General features: G+C 35.2%; 3 protein-coding genes across 4 annotated transcripts; all 3 read right to left on the bottom strand.

Annotated features, from left to right (window-relative positions):
* Nucleotides 1-701: 701 nt before the first annotated feature.
* Nucleotides 702-4,472, bottom strand: LOC7472128 (26S proteasome non-ATPase regulatory subunit 4 homolog). The gene is made up of 10 exons (XM_024609193.2): nucleotides 4,322-4,472; nucleotides 4,089-4,202; nucleotides 3,887-3,992; nucleotides 3,278-3,392; nucleotides 2,981-3,190; nucleotides 2,323-2,620; nucleotides 2,060-2,183; nucleotides 1,340-1,443; nucleotides 1,177-1,245; nucleotides 702-1,053 (listed from the first exon to the last, which is right to left on the bottom strand). The coding sequence occupies exons 1-10, from the start codon at nucleotides 4,331-4,333 to the stop codon at nucleotides 1,006-1,008; spliced, it is 1,200 nt and encodes a 399-aa protein (XP_024464961.1). The 5' UTR covers nucleotides 4,334-4,472; the 3' UTR covers nucleotides 702-1,005.
* Nucleotides 4,473-5,705: 1,233 nt separating this feature from the next.
* Nucleotides 5,706-8,450, bottom strand: LOC7472129 (uncharacterized). The gene is made up of 3 exons (XM_002313683.4): nucleotides 7,208-8,450; nucleotides 6,344-6,689; nucleotides 5,706-6,108 (listed from the first exon to the last, which is right to left on the bottom strand). The coding sequence occupies exons 1-3, from the start codon at nucleotides 8,245-8,247 to the stop codon at nucleotides 5,848-5,850; spliced, it is 1,647 nt and encodes a 548-aa protein (XP_002313719.1). The 5' UTR covers nucleotides 8,248-8,450; the 3' UTR covers nucleotides 5,706-5,847.
* A 1,208-nt stretch (nucleotides 8,451-9,658) lies between these two features.
* On the bottom strand, nucleotides 9,659-13,102 carry LOC7472130 (peptidyl-prolyl cis-trans isomerase CYP21-1). Of its 2 annotated transcripts, none has more exons than XM_024608117.2 (7): nucleotides 12,678-13,102; nucleotides 11,948-12,029; nucleotides 11,684-11,731; nucleotides 10,898-10,921; nucleotides 10,592-10,774; nucleotides 10,370-10,445; nucleotides 9,659-10,019 (listed from the first exon to the last, which is right to left on the bottom strand). In XM_024608117.2, the coding sequence occupies exons 1-7, from the start codon at nucleotides 12,678-12,680 to the stop codon at nucleotides 9,857-9,859; spliced, it is 579 nt and encodes a 192-aa protein (XP_024463885.1). In that variant the 5' UTR covers nucleotides 12,681-13,102; the 3' UTR covers nucleotides 9,659-9,856. The 2 variants fall into 2 exon arrangements, with proteins under 2 accessions (XP_024463885.1, XP_002313720.1); XM_002313684.4 differs by having other exon boundaries at nucleotides 12,579-13,098.
* Between the last annotated feature and the right edge of the window lie 1,500 nt (nucleotides 13,103-14,602).

Genomic DNA, 14,602 nt, shown 5'->3' with positions numbered 1-14,602 from the left:
CGGTGTGGTTATGGAATGGTTACTAGCTGTTCCAGCCCCATGAATCCCTCGCTTAGTTCCTGGCTTCTTCTTAATGGAACTACTCAATTTGGTGGAGCACCTAAATCCTTGCAAGGGGTTATGAATTCTGCGAATCTCGCAGCCACTCTTGAAAAAGATGATGGCCCCGCCTGGTGAAATAGAAGATGGACGTGAATGATTTGGACGTATTTTATGTGATTGGCAAGGCCATTTAAACATCAATGCCTGATGGAAAATATTGAGGAGAAGATGGACGTGAATTGTTGATATAGATAGCTTAGGTAAATGAGCTAATCTGATATCTCAATTAATTAACTTATAATTCTCACATCCAGAATAAACCTTTTGTCTATCTTTTATGCATCTGGCAGTAAAATCACTAACGGCTCATTTCTTGGATGTGATTGGACTAACAGAGAAAAAAACTAGCAGTTTCTGTAAAGCTTAAAGCCGATAACAGCTCTGCCTTCAGTCTTGCTAACAGTGGCAATGCCTATCCCCAAACAATTTCTGAACAGGGCAATCTGGCTTGTGCTATTGTTTACCCTCTGTCAAAGAGGGATCCGGGCAGACTCTCACCAGATTATTTATCCGGCTGGTGACATTATTTCACACAATCAGGATTGGGGGAGGGAAACGAGCAGGCAAAAAAATACAAGTCAATGTGACATCAATGAAAATGAAATAAAGCAGTTTCAATTTTGACATTGAGCCCTTGTTTCCTTCCCAATCAGCAACCATAAAGTGCGCCACAGTACAAGATACCAATTCTATTGCATAACGTTAAAAAGCATAATGACAGCAATTCTAACATCCTACTCCAATATTCAGCCTATTCAAGTGACAATCATTAGAATTGGAAAACGAGTAGTAAATTCAACATGTATTTCTATCAAGTCTGCTTTTCATTCATTCTCATCAGTGCAATGTGGTTTGTGTCACCAGCACAGAAGCTTTCTTTCATGAAGACTTGTCTAGCGCGTTTCACTTGTCATCACTTGGTGGCTTATCTTCCTCCTTCTTTTGTCCAGACTGGTAGTAACGAATAAAAAGTCAGGCACATGCATTGCAAATGTTTGACATAATGAACAGGCTAAATAAAAAGCATTACTCAATTGAAATGCACGTTATGTTGTCTGAATTTCATGAACACACCTCAGATTGGCCTTGGAAAGATGCTAGCAGCTCCTTCACTGAGGGATCGTTAGGATCAACTCCTGGAAGCTGTTAAGGGGAATAAAATGTCAGAAAGAAAACAACATGCGCTGAGTGTGATCCATCAAGGAGTTCTTTATAGGCAGTTTCAAAGAATACTTACTGATGCAAGGACAGATGACACAAAAGACTGATCCTCCAGTGCCTTGCTCATGTCTGACTGACTTGATGAATCTTTTGCGGTTTCCTGAATGGACATCTGAAGAGCTGCAGGCAAGAGATATTCAATGGATCAAAGCAGGTTCACCAATTAAATTTAAAAATCATGGCATCAGAACAAAGTTGACAAGTGCTTGAAGCTCTGGCACACAGCATGGCAAGGTTAAAGAAATGTTTAATGTCAATTTCCCTGTAACTAGGGCAAAAATGATATGTGTTTACCTATAAATCCGGAACCTGAAAAAGAAAAATCAATGAACAATCATAAAAAAAAATCATAACTACACAAATACCAGGAGAAGTTCCAGAAGAAATGGAATAGTTGCATATTTTTTGGGTGCATCAAAACTTGCTAGTTGATTCAACATTGAATTGCACGCAAATCCCATAATTGTTGGTTTTTTAATAACGCATTCTCCTTCCTGAATTCTCTTACCCGCAATACAAGTAAAAAAGAATCATGAAGTACTGAAGTAATGTAAAAAACAATGTAAATATATCATAAAAGAATCAGTCGGAAATCAAATTTAGCTTTGAGCTCCCACCCAAGTGTTCATGTAGCAAATAATACATAGGAGCACTTTTGTATATATGAATTTAGAGAAGCCATAAGCACAGAGAAATTTGAAGTATCAGCAGGCCTTTTAAATGGAACAGAACCTACCCATAGCCAAATCTTGATCGTCATTAGTTGCCTCTGCCATTTCAGAATCACGGACAGAGGGATCGGATACAGGGTTTTCCATTGACAGTGCAATAGCCTGCTGAAGCAATGCATTCACTTCATCCTATCACCACAACAGTTAATTGTCAAAGCTAAATCAGGAAACCAGAGAGATGCACCCAAACAGAAAGCATAGAGCAAGCTTTGTCCAACAGAAGTACTGACACACAAATGCAAAAGGTACGCGTCAAAATGAAACCAACCATTGGATCAGCAGCACTGTTAGTTGCTTCAGCAGCCTTGTCGACCATTGTTGTATCCTGTGATTTGGATGATGGTTCTTCTCCCTTTTCTTGTCTAGCAGCTTCATCAGCAGCCCTTTTTGCAGCAGCTTCTTGCCTAGCTCTCTCCTCTTCCATAGAAACTCTAAGGGCAAGAGCCAGCTCTGGGTCTAAATTAGGATCTACGCCAAAATCAAAGTCACCACCACCAGCTGCAGCCGCTGCAGCTGCTGCAGCAAAACCACTTCCTCCTTCCCCATCTCCAGTGAATACAGGTGTGCTGCCAAAGTAAGAACAAAAAAATCATATCACTCGAACTACATTGTAAATGAGGTAAAATATTATTGATCGGTCCAATATCTTGCGTATCATTATGGGATGAGAAATATATGATCTAATCATATACAATTCAGTTGCTTATTATCACAAGTAAACAAATTGTGAGCAGCTCTTCAATTATATGTGAATTACTTCAGTTCTCCAAATCAAATCCACAGTTACAACACATAACATCTCTATTGTAACAGATCACCATTTCAAATCAGTATATTCTGAATCATTCTGGTAAGGAAACAATAATAAATTTGCACACTTATAGCTGTAGCCTCGACTAGTAAAGAAAGAAGCTAGAGTATCATACTTCATCAGAGCATCAGAAATAGCAGTTCCACCAGGAGGAATGTGAACTATATGGCTACTGTCATTGCTATTGACAGCAGCGAAGAGAGCCTCCAACTTCTCCGGTTTCCCATCCTCTTCTTCACCAAAATCAACAATATCTAGAGATACATTGTTCTTCTTTAATTTCTTCCCTATGGTCTCCAACATTTTCTTGTCATATTTGATAGGACTGGAAAAACATTTAGCAAATAAGACAAACTTAGATCATAAACATAAAAGAACAAGCTAATCGTAGCAAACCAACAAACAAGCTTACCTTCCGGCAAAAACTATTATTCTTTGCTGCTGATTTTTGTTTTGACGATGCTTAAGAGCTAGTTGTGCAACCTGAATTCCTGCTGATAGATTCATCTCACCACCCACTTCAAGACCTAAATAAAAATGAAATTAAACAGAGAGACTTTAATATCAAATAATTGGTGAAAAATGCAAGAGAATGCTTGTGAATTCAACTGAAAAATTATCACCACCCACATTCTTTAGAGTTGGTTTAAGATGTTTTTCAAATTTAGAAAGAAGCTTTGCTATTCTTTGTCTCCTATACACAGTTCTAATCGGTGCAATCTATCACATTAGCTATAAAATTCTAAACTTTTACCATCACAATACAAATAAATCAGAATTAGATCATCTCCAATAACTATAAAAGATTCATAATTATCAAAAACATTTACAAAGTAGTGATCTTTGCCATTCACAGTGCATAAAAATTTCAAACTCGATAATACCCGATAAACATAAAAAGTCTAAATTATCAAAACAAAGTAAAACCCACCAATAATTCAATCTAAGAAACAAATCTAAATCCACAATAATTTCAAATATAAATTGAAGGATAAGGGGGCATGGTATAAAATAAACGCACCGTGCATACAAGACAAAATCTTGCCCAGATCACTAGTCAGAGTAGTCAAAACCCGAACTTGTTTGCCGGCCATTGTTAATATCCCGACTGTATTCTCTGGATTCGACTTCAATTACCCAAAAAATCCCAGAGAAATCAAAACCAGATTTATCAAACAAAAAAAAAAAACAAATGAAACCCAAAAAGAAAATCGTTAAATTACTTGGGTTTTAGCGCCGCATAAGAGATTAACAGCATCAGCTTGAGCTTGAAAGCGAGAAGGAGAGTAATCGCCGTTTCGCATCCATTCTGAGTTGTCGATGCATATCATAGTCGCCTAAACATCGTCAAAACCAAACAAAAAAAAAAAAGCAAAATTATTTGTTATGTTGAACAAGATAATTGTTAGATTAACAACAAATTACTATTTTTTTAGGGTTTCAACCAATTTATTACCTCGAGAACCATGGTTGTTGTTACTCTTGTGCTGTGCTTGCGCGAGAAGAAAAATCGGAAGAAAAAGCTCTCTTTTTTTTTTCGTTTTTTTTTCTTGCTCACAAGAACTTTAAAATAAAGTTGATGTTTTTCCACTTTATTTTCCCTGAAGCCTTTGTCTAAGAGAAGACGGGATGCAGAGTAGGCCCAAAGGCCTAATGTTGCATTTGATAGGTCGAAATTCAAACTATTCGTTGGGCTAAAAAGCCCATTCATAAAGGCCCGATAGAGTAGAGATGACATATCTAGCAGCTAGTTTAGGCGCATTAAAAAGTTATAAACCCGACCGTAGGCTGATGCCGGAATCAGCCCCCGGTCTAAGTCAGGTGTTTTTTTTTAAAAATAATTTATAATTAACAGGGTTTTATATGATTAATTTGTCAAGTCAAACCATAACTGGTTAAAATTTTGATTTGATTTTTATTAAAAAAAAATAAAAACAATATTATTTTAATTTTTTTAAAAAAAATTAATTAGCCCAAGTTAATTTGTTACAAAGTTATGTGTCATACCAGATTTTAATAACTTTGATACAAGAACCTTTTTTTTTATTATTGAATTCACATTGTTTTGGAAAAAAAAACTCGAAATTCTAATTTTAATTGAGAAGAAGACTAAAGCAACATTTTTTTAGGTGAAATTTAATTGAAATCATGCTCGGAGGACCACCAACATTTCTAATGGGATCATAGTAGACAATTTGAACTTTGTCAGGACAAAGTCCAGAGCTAGATTTTAGTCAATATGCTGTTAGGTGGGATCGACGAGACATATTTTGCACCTACCTCTTTCTGCTTAGAGTCTAGAATAACTTGTGCAAGAGGAGGATGAATCATGGTGGATTTATGGAAACTCCCACCATTTATCCTGGAAAGCGGGAAAAAACCCCGAAGTTCTTTTGTGAATTAAAGGAGCCATGGAAATATGTTACTTAAGGCCTTTGTGAGTCTGACCATATGGAGAGCATAATTCTGCATGAACAAGATTAGCGAAGACATGGAACAGCGTTTCCCATTATGAACAGGAATAAGGGGCAAATAGACCTGAAGAACGTTCTGTTTTTTTTACAACGCTATCACCAGGCATTGGGTTATCTGTGTTTCTCAGAACAAACATAAGAATAGATAGAAGCATCAGACAAATGCAAGATACAAGTCCACGGTTGAAAACCATAGCTACCGATTGCCTTCAGAACCACTAGATCCATGCACAGTCTAAAAGCATCAGAGAGAACACTTACCAAGAGTTTACACCCCAGTTCAGATGAAACATGCCACTATAACATGCTTTAAGAAACCACATTAAGACCAGGTCATAGGGCATATTAACATCTTTGATCTTTGACTTGCCTGGAAAATCCAGCTCTTTATTAAACAAAGTTCATAGCAAATGGAAGTTATGCACAATCTGCCAGGTGGCAGTTATCAAATCATACAGACAACAAATGACAGACCACAAATCATGAAAGATTAGACAAGGATATTTTGTTATACAACAGGAGCAATGGGAGCAATAGGCGGCCTATGATTTCTACTAATAGGCAGCTGACTGTAAACCTCATGGACCTCTGTTCTGTAAACCTCTCCCCTATCCCTATCTATGGCATAGCATACATAAACAGTCTCGATCACATTGTCCAGCACATGAACAAAGAAACCCAGCACAATAATCAGGAGTGCCCATGCGAGAACTGCTACAACGTATGAATAAACCCCCATACTGCTTGCACCTTTCAGGATAGCGCAGACCTGTTTACAAATACAGAATTACAAAAAAAACAATTGCATTAGATCATTAGATCAAATCATCTTGATATAAAAGGTCAGCCTTTTCTTTCAACACCAAAACAAAAGATAACTTCAACATGCAAGCACATAGTAAATTACTGGTATGGACATACATGCAGAACCTACTCATGGTAAATCACCATCAACTAGGAACTCTGGAATACAACAGGAGCAAAAGGTTAGAATAACTACTCACCACAATTGCATATATTGCTGAGAGTACGAATGTAATTCCAGCCAGCAAACGAGTGGAGACGGTTTCAACAAAAACAGCAGATAGCAGATTACGTTTTAATAGTTCATATGTCATCCTTGCAGAAGTGCAGTAGCCTTCACCGGTTATTGCCACGAAGTTGATTGTGAACTTGTTAAGAAAATCTACTGCTGAAAGTAATGCTTTGACACAACACCGCAAGACAAGGTTCACCATCCCAGGAACATCTTCTTGTCTTGCACTATCGACAACGGCACGCACAAAGCGAACAACACAAATAAGCAGTCCAGATAAACATACAGTGCCTGACGAGGGACCAAAGGCATGTCTGCATAATTTTAAACACAAAGGTCAAAACAATAATCATGTCATGATGATGATTATAAATCTCTAACAAAGTTTCATCTTGAGCACGTTAGGAAATGTGCCCTGAGATACTAGTATTGAGGACAATAAGAGGATATTGCAAACAATTATAAATTTATAGAGATTAATTGGAATGCGAAATCTTTATCTGGTTGGAGGTACAGAATTCCGGCCAACAAAAGAAAATCTTCAAGCTGTCCTATACTCCTATTAGCTAGGTGCAGGATCAACAATCAAGACATTCAAGTCATCGAAATCATTGACAACCACCACTAACAGGTGCCTGGCTCAATAAGGACTCCTAAGAGGACTACTTGAAATGAGAATCATTCCAAAAAATTATAACCTATCAGCATATCCCAGAGTCCAAAAATTCAAAATGAGAATCAAGAGAACCGTTTGTAATATAAACCACATTCCAAAAACACATGCAATGTTCACGTAATAAGTGTAACAAAAGAATAAGTAGCAACAGATCACCTCAAAGAACTTCTTATACTTCTTCTAGGTTTTGCATCCTCCTTCGTGAAGTACCACTGTGCAACAGTTCCACTTATAACATAAACCTGAGCTTCAACCATAATAGTCAAAGACCACAACATTGTAAGAATTGCCAATGTGTAGTATGCTGGCACCCAACTATCCTGCTTCCAAACACACCTATATTCTCCATTTGATTCCTTAGGCACAATTTTCCCATTCAATCTCGCAAACACTAAAAATACCACTATTGGCGCATAATAAACCACTAATCCAAGCGTTAACAACGGGATCACCACAAACAAACCCAAATTCTTAGACAAAGCATCAGAGGCAACCCCAATTATCTTCACTGTTAATTCAATTCTATGCCAATTAGCTACAAAAATCCACACAATGATCCCAATAATCAAGAACACGAAAACCAAGACCAAAATTCTATAAACTAAAGGGAATGCATCACTGCAAGAAGAGCTAACAGTACAAGCAACAAACCAGTACACGTTAAAGAAGATAGGTATGACAACAAAAAAAGGAAGTGACACATAAACAATCTGCTTAGTGTAATGTTTAAGCGAAAGAAGCAAAAGAAAACAAATGGGCACACTCAAAATCAAAGTAACTACGAGGGTCCATATCAAAGACTTCAAAAAAACTGAACCTGATGAACTCAAAGCATAAAAATCAAATCTTGACTCGTAAAAACCATTAAAGGTCGAATTTCTTGCACAAGAATTAGAATTCAAATCATATTTATAAGAAGATAGATTGGAGTAATTAGAATTTTTGTGAAAAACAGAGAAGATACCGAACCCAAAAGTACAAAGAACAACAAAAACAAAAAAGATTACAAAAGGAAGGTCTTTAAAAGGTCTAGGACCATAATTGTAGGAGATCTGGAGGTACTGGGTCGGGTCAGATTCAGGTTGGTCAGGTTGGTTCGGCTCTTCAATTGAAGGAGGTTTCAAGAGCAGAGGTTGTGATTGTGAAGAGGAATCATAAAGTGAAGTCGGTTTGTTGGCTTCTTCACCACTACCCATTAGAGAGAGGAGGAGGTGGTGATGTTTTTGGATGGTGGTTAAGGTGGTGGTGGCGATAGGGAAGAGAGCATTCTTCTTTTTGGGTTTGTTTGTCGTTGACTGTCTGTATGCGTTGTGTGCAGGACTGGTGGATATTGTCTGTGCAGTCTGGAATCTGGATGATGACCTTTAGGTGGTGATGGCATTTGCAATGGCAAAATCGATATGACAGAGCCAAATTATTATAGTATTTTAAATAATATAATTTTTTTCATATGATATTTCAATATAAAAATGCATTTTAATAACTCATTTTATATTTTATATAGAAGGAGAAAAAAAAAGGAAGTTTAAAGATAAAAAAATAGTTAAAATCTTCCCTCTATTTTATGCATTTCTTGAAAAATATACATGAATAACTCTTTATTTTAACAAAAAAAGATTTTAACATTCTACATGGTTATCCCTTTAAAGATTTAAAATCAATAAATAAAGAGTTATTTTAATACCATGGAGTTTTTTCATCTGAGATTCCCTAAGTGATTAAACTATGGTGACCAGATAGTTATTTTTCACTGTCCATTTCTGGCAACTATTATGTGTCAACTGTCAGGAGGTAAGTGATTAAGCTCTGGTGACCAGATAATTATTTTTATTGTCCATTTTTGGCAACTATGCTGTGTCTAGTAATACTGTTGACATTACACCAGTACCGCATAATGTCTTGTTTTTGTGTGAAAATCACATATATTATCCTTGGGGATTTGCTTTCATGGTAGATGGGTTTGTTGTTCATGCTACTTTTCTGCTTCGAATCCAAAGAAGCATTACGGGAAAGAATTTTGCAAGAAAAATAGAAGATAAAAATTTGTCATGGGCGATAATCCGGGGGGAAAAACAGAGTCTTCGATGGGCAAATGCGGGTGCCAAAATGCCCTAAATGCTAAAACAGAAGAAGAAAGTTGTCAGAGTCGTAGACAAACAAGAAATTCGAAAGCAACAGCAATATCCATGAGATCTTTCAGATAACCTTGAATATTTATCATGTCTTCTTGTCAGTCCTTGTGATTATTTATGTTCAAGTCTAACCTTCATGCGAAGTAGGAACTTATTGGCTCCGTCCTTGTATATATAAATATTTCACTTATCTACTTTCCTTTGTCGCCATGTCCCAGTGCTTATGTAGCTGATTGAATAAGAATAATTTCCACTGTTCGAAAATGAAATAACAGATTTCTGTTTCTCTTCATTTATCTTATCAGGTTCTAAGCATTCAAATAAAGCATCAGTCATACCGTAAGGAATTAAACCTCGAGGGAGTCACCAGGACACGAGAACAAATCTCTACGGTTGCAAGATGATAATCAATTGAATAAAAATTGAAGTGAATTTAATAAGCTGGAAGTGAAAAGGAGATGAGAACAGATCAATATAGTTGCTAAGAAAATGAAATGATTCTATTAATAACAGTTATCGAATACAACAGAGTGATGAAATATATCCAGTAAAGCATAAGACTCTGGATCCAAAACATGACAGGTGGTAGCTCAATATATATGTAACTAAACAATTATCTAATCACAGATTAGCAAATTCAATAGTACAAAAACTTGCTGGTGTTAACGGAGCTTCATCTTTCCTCATCCCACTTGTCCTTGGGTATCTCTCCCGAGTCAGCAATAATTACTTTCTTTCTGGGTTTTCCACTATACGTTCCTGCTCCCCCTTCAATTGCATAAACAATATCCATGCCTTGGATAACCTTTCCAAAAACAACATGCTCTCCATCCAACCTGCATAAGTTGACATGTGCATCCAGAGATCAGTCTAGCATAGATTTAGTTTCATGCATCATCATCATTATGCAGACTTTCTGCACAATTACTTTGTCAATGGCAAATCCTTGGAGAACTAGCTAAACCAGAGTGATAAAACAGCATTAGTGTGGAAGCAACTAGCTTCATTCAGAGACAGATTTGCTGTGGATGGTAAAGAGAACTTATCCCATAGCTTGAAATGCTTCACAACTAGTTAATCTAAAACGGATAAGACATGGTCAGACACAGGTCTTGCTATGTTGCCAGAAACCAGCAATTTTGACCAGATCTGCTCCTTATATTATCTATATTTCACAATAACTTACCAGCTAGCCTTGATGGTGGTGATGAAAAACTGAGAACCATTGGAATTTGGTCCTGAATTCACCATGGAAACAACTCCTGCAGAAATGGAACAAACAAAGTGAGAGAAATGATGATAGTAATGACAAGCCTTCAAACTCAAGAATAACTTGCAGCTTCAACTATTTATATTCATGACTGGTGGCCATAAAGAGCAATCAGCATAATGATATGAACAGAATCACCTGCATGTGAATGTTTTATCTTAAAATTTTCATCAGGAAAAACACTGCCATATATAGAATCACTTCCCCTCCCATCACCGTAAACCACGTCACCGCCTTGAATCATGAAGCCAGATATTATACGGTGAAAAGGTATTCCCTTATAATGGAGGGCTTTCCCACTTGCACCCTTATGCTTTGTCCCTGCAAGGGAATAGAAATAATTATATCAATACATAAATTATAGAAATGGCTTCCATCACTGACAGTGGAAGCAAAAGGATTCATTGCATGAGAAATTAATAAAAAGATGACAGCGGAAAATACCTGTGCATAAAGCCCTGAAATTTTCTGGAAAAGAAGAAAAAATTAGTTAGTATACACATTTTTGCAATGGGTTTAACAAATGAAGGTCAGTTTCAAAGGCACAGTCTGGCTTTCCAAATAAATCGTGATAAAGTAAAATTTATTCCCTTTGGTTTAAGTTGCTTGTTAAACCTAGCACAGCTTGAATGATATAGACTATGTCTAGATTTATACTTGTCTAGACTGGTTCAAGGGTAAACTCAGTTCCAGTATATACTTATTTGAAAAGTGAACCAAGAATATCAGACACAACAGTCACAGAACAATCAAAATTGTGATCAATGCTAGAAAATGATTATCTTGAATTACGATTACTTAATTCATAATGCCAAGAACATAAAGAAAGAGTGAACAAATGGAAATATAATATATCAGACAATAGAGAGTAGAAGCGAAAGAGCCTCTAGAAAAGCATATACTGTCTGGATGATCTTATATACATGAACAAGAACTAGGAGATGTTAACTAAGTTATCCAGAGCTTTTAAATAAGCAACTGCAACTATGACATTGTTTTTTCCATTTTTCAAGCAAGCAAGAAAAGGAGAAACACATTGGTTGTTTGTGGAGACTGAAGGAAGTTTCACAAGAAGTTTAAAGGTTAGATCAACTATTCAACCATCTAAAATATAAATGTACCAAACTAATATAGTTCATCATGGGAATGCTGATTATCTCCGAGTTTGGATTTCGCAAATTGTAGGTAGATTGTCCATCACATCACATGTATGGTTTATCAAAAACATACCTACAGTTTTTGGTACAACCTCGCCATATAATCCAATAACAATTCTACCTGCAGAAATCCAGACATATAATCAAAATTAATAAGTGATAAAAAGGAAACCAACTTATGGGACATCAATCTGATACACAACCACCAATAGAATCAGAGTACTTTAGAAAATTGCTTTTTCTTTCTGATGCTTCTTAAGGAAAAGAAGAGGGGAGATTTTCCAAAATATTAGTTCTTATTACAAGTTCTTCAATAGTGCAGATAAAAGAGCTGTACCCTGACGTTGCCCATCAATATCAATATCCAAGTATACTCTATGTGTTATCTCATAGTCCTGTTCTTCTTCCTTCACTTCATCCTAAGCAACAAAATAAAAACAGTAACTTAGCACTTCATAAACACAAAACAAGAAGCAATGCAGCATTGTTGAAACTGAAAGAAATATTAAACAAATAAACCAGCACTGAACCAAAAGGGAGGAAAAAAATTAGCATGACAAGTAACTAACAATATTGATCGGGCTTGTCATCATAACTGCTAATTGGAGACTGTGGATCATTTATAAAGATTCATAAAATACAGTGACACGCTTAGGCTAACCTATCAATTTACGTAAAAACTTAGCCACGGGAAACTGAAGGCTCAAACAAGAAGCTAACATCTGAAAACCTTTGATACACAATGCAAAAGCAGAACCACAATAACACATAACCACTGCCTTTATCCAAAACTAATCCACTCAATTTTCAATGAATTCACAACAACCACTAACAAAACAATAAAAATCAAACTCAACAACCATACCCAAATCACAAAAAATAAAGCAAAACCCACAAGTCTGGATCCAAATTATTCTGAGAAAAACTAAAGTTGAGAAAAAAGAACAAACTTTGACAAAGAGAGGTACCTGCTTAGGATTGGTAAAAGCAAAGATGAGAAAAATAACCAGGACAATGAAGAGAAGGAGGCACTTAGGTTGAAACACACACGCTGGAAAAACTCTAACCATTGTTTTGATTTTGCTTAATATCTCATTGATTTACTTGATTCTTCTTCATGGGTCACAGCATAAAAAGATCCCACCTCGATTGCCTGAGAGGGATTATTTCGGGTCTAAAAGCTGAAGAGTGTCCAGAAAAATCAAAGCAGTGATTACTAAGAACTGATACTGTTTTTTTGCTATTAATTTTTCCTTTGCAAGAAGTTGTAACAACGAGAACAACGTTGTTGGTTCTTAGAGGATGGCATCTTGGCATGGCATGTGGTGGAGATTAAGGTCAAGGCGGGCACTGTCACTTGACAGGCTACTTATTGCCTGTTTGTTAATCCCAATAAGATTAACCCAAAGAAAAAAAAAATTCTTGAAAGATTTGGGCTGTACAGTGCTGGTTTGAGTTGGGTTTTGTAATGTTTTAATTGGGACTACTCCCCATGTTTTGATGTTTAATAGAGTTGAGAAACGGAGAAAGACGAACCCAACCTCTTGAAATTTTGGCAAGGTATATATATAACTAACTAACTATTTAAGCCGTGATTAGCCACGGGTCATAAAATGTTTTTTTAAAAAAAATTGAGTAAATTGATTATTTTAATGTGTTTTTTATATAAAAAAATTTAAAGTGCAAATCAAAAAAATTATGCATATATTTAATTAAATAAAATTAAAAATTATTTATATAAATAAAATAAAACCATTCACAATAACTAAAAGAAAAACTAGAAAAATTAAGAGAAGAATGTAGATCAAGATATTTGATCCCGTAAAATAAAACTTTTTCTCGGTTTTGTTTGCTAAATTTATTTATTAAAATCAATAAAAGATAATAGAAACCCACATAAAACTGGTTGAATAAAATAAAAGAAAAAAATATTATGCAAGGCCAAATATATCAAAAAAATATTTTTTATTTTAAAAAATAAGGTCCATTTGTATAAAATAAAAATATTATAGATAAATCATAATGATATCTTCAAAAATTAAATAAAAAAACAGTTTTTTTGAGAAAAAAAAACTCCATTAAAAAAAGATCTACAAAACTCGTAACTTAGATCATGAGACCAAGATAAACCGAGATAAAAGAAATTAAAGATAACTACAAAATAAATCTTTAAAATAAAAAACAAAACGATAACATCGGAAAAAAATGATATTGAACAACGTAAACTTTTTAAATTTATGACCCAGATCATTCGATCATAAATATTACAAATAAAAAAACTATAAAGCACAATTCCTAACAAATTAAACATCAAAGAATGAAGCTGAAAAAAAAATCAATTAAAAAAATGATCTAAAACAAAAAAATATAATTAAAAGAATAAAGATGAAAATAAAAATAAAAAATAAATGAGAGGATAACCAAAAATTTCCAATAGGAAGGATAAATGGAAAAGAGAAATAACTTTAATAAAAAAAACATAAAAAAAAAGAGATGAATTGGAAAAAAGAAGACAACAAATAAAATTAAAATTAAAAAACAATAAAATTTAAAAAAAATCAAGAAAAAAATAAAAATAAAATTAGCTATCATCTCATCACTCACGCGTTTAACCGGGAATCAATCCTTTGCTGGCTCGAGTTGAGCTACGTACCGTCGTACTGTGATGTTTCTCCCACTGTCAAAGAAGTAGAGGAGGGACCAACTTGTGATAATTCCATCACCTTATATATTTGCATGCATGTCTAAGGACAGTACTGTGGGTCATCGATCGACAAGAAAATCTAAATAAAATTCAAGTTGAAAGATTCACCGAGAAAAAGTTAAAGGAACTTGCTTCCATGGGAAAAACATGTGCCGTTGTATTGTAGCTCCTGTCAAAGCAATAACTATGGATTGGATAGCTTCAGGACTTTTGTGCAGTTAGTTAAGGTGTTTGTGGAAATAATAATTTTAAGGGATGTAATTTAATTAGTTAGGTTTTAAGTTTGCT

This window comes from Populus trichocarpa, chromosome 9, assembly GCF_000002775.5.
Source record: "Populus trichocarpa isolate Nisqually-1 chromosome 9, P.trichocarpa_v4.1, whole genome shotgun sequence".
NCBI classification, from domain to species: domain Eukaryota; kingdom Viridiplantae; phylum Streptophyta; class Magnoliopsida; order Malpighiales; family Salicaceae; genus Populus; species Populus trichocarpa.
The sequence above is the reverse complement of the archived record's forward strand: the minus strand, read 5'-3'. Positions and strand labels throughout refer to the sequence as shown.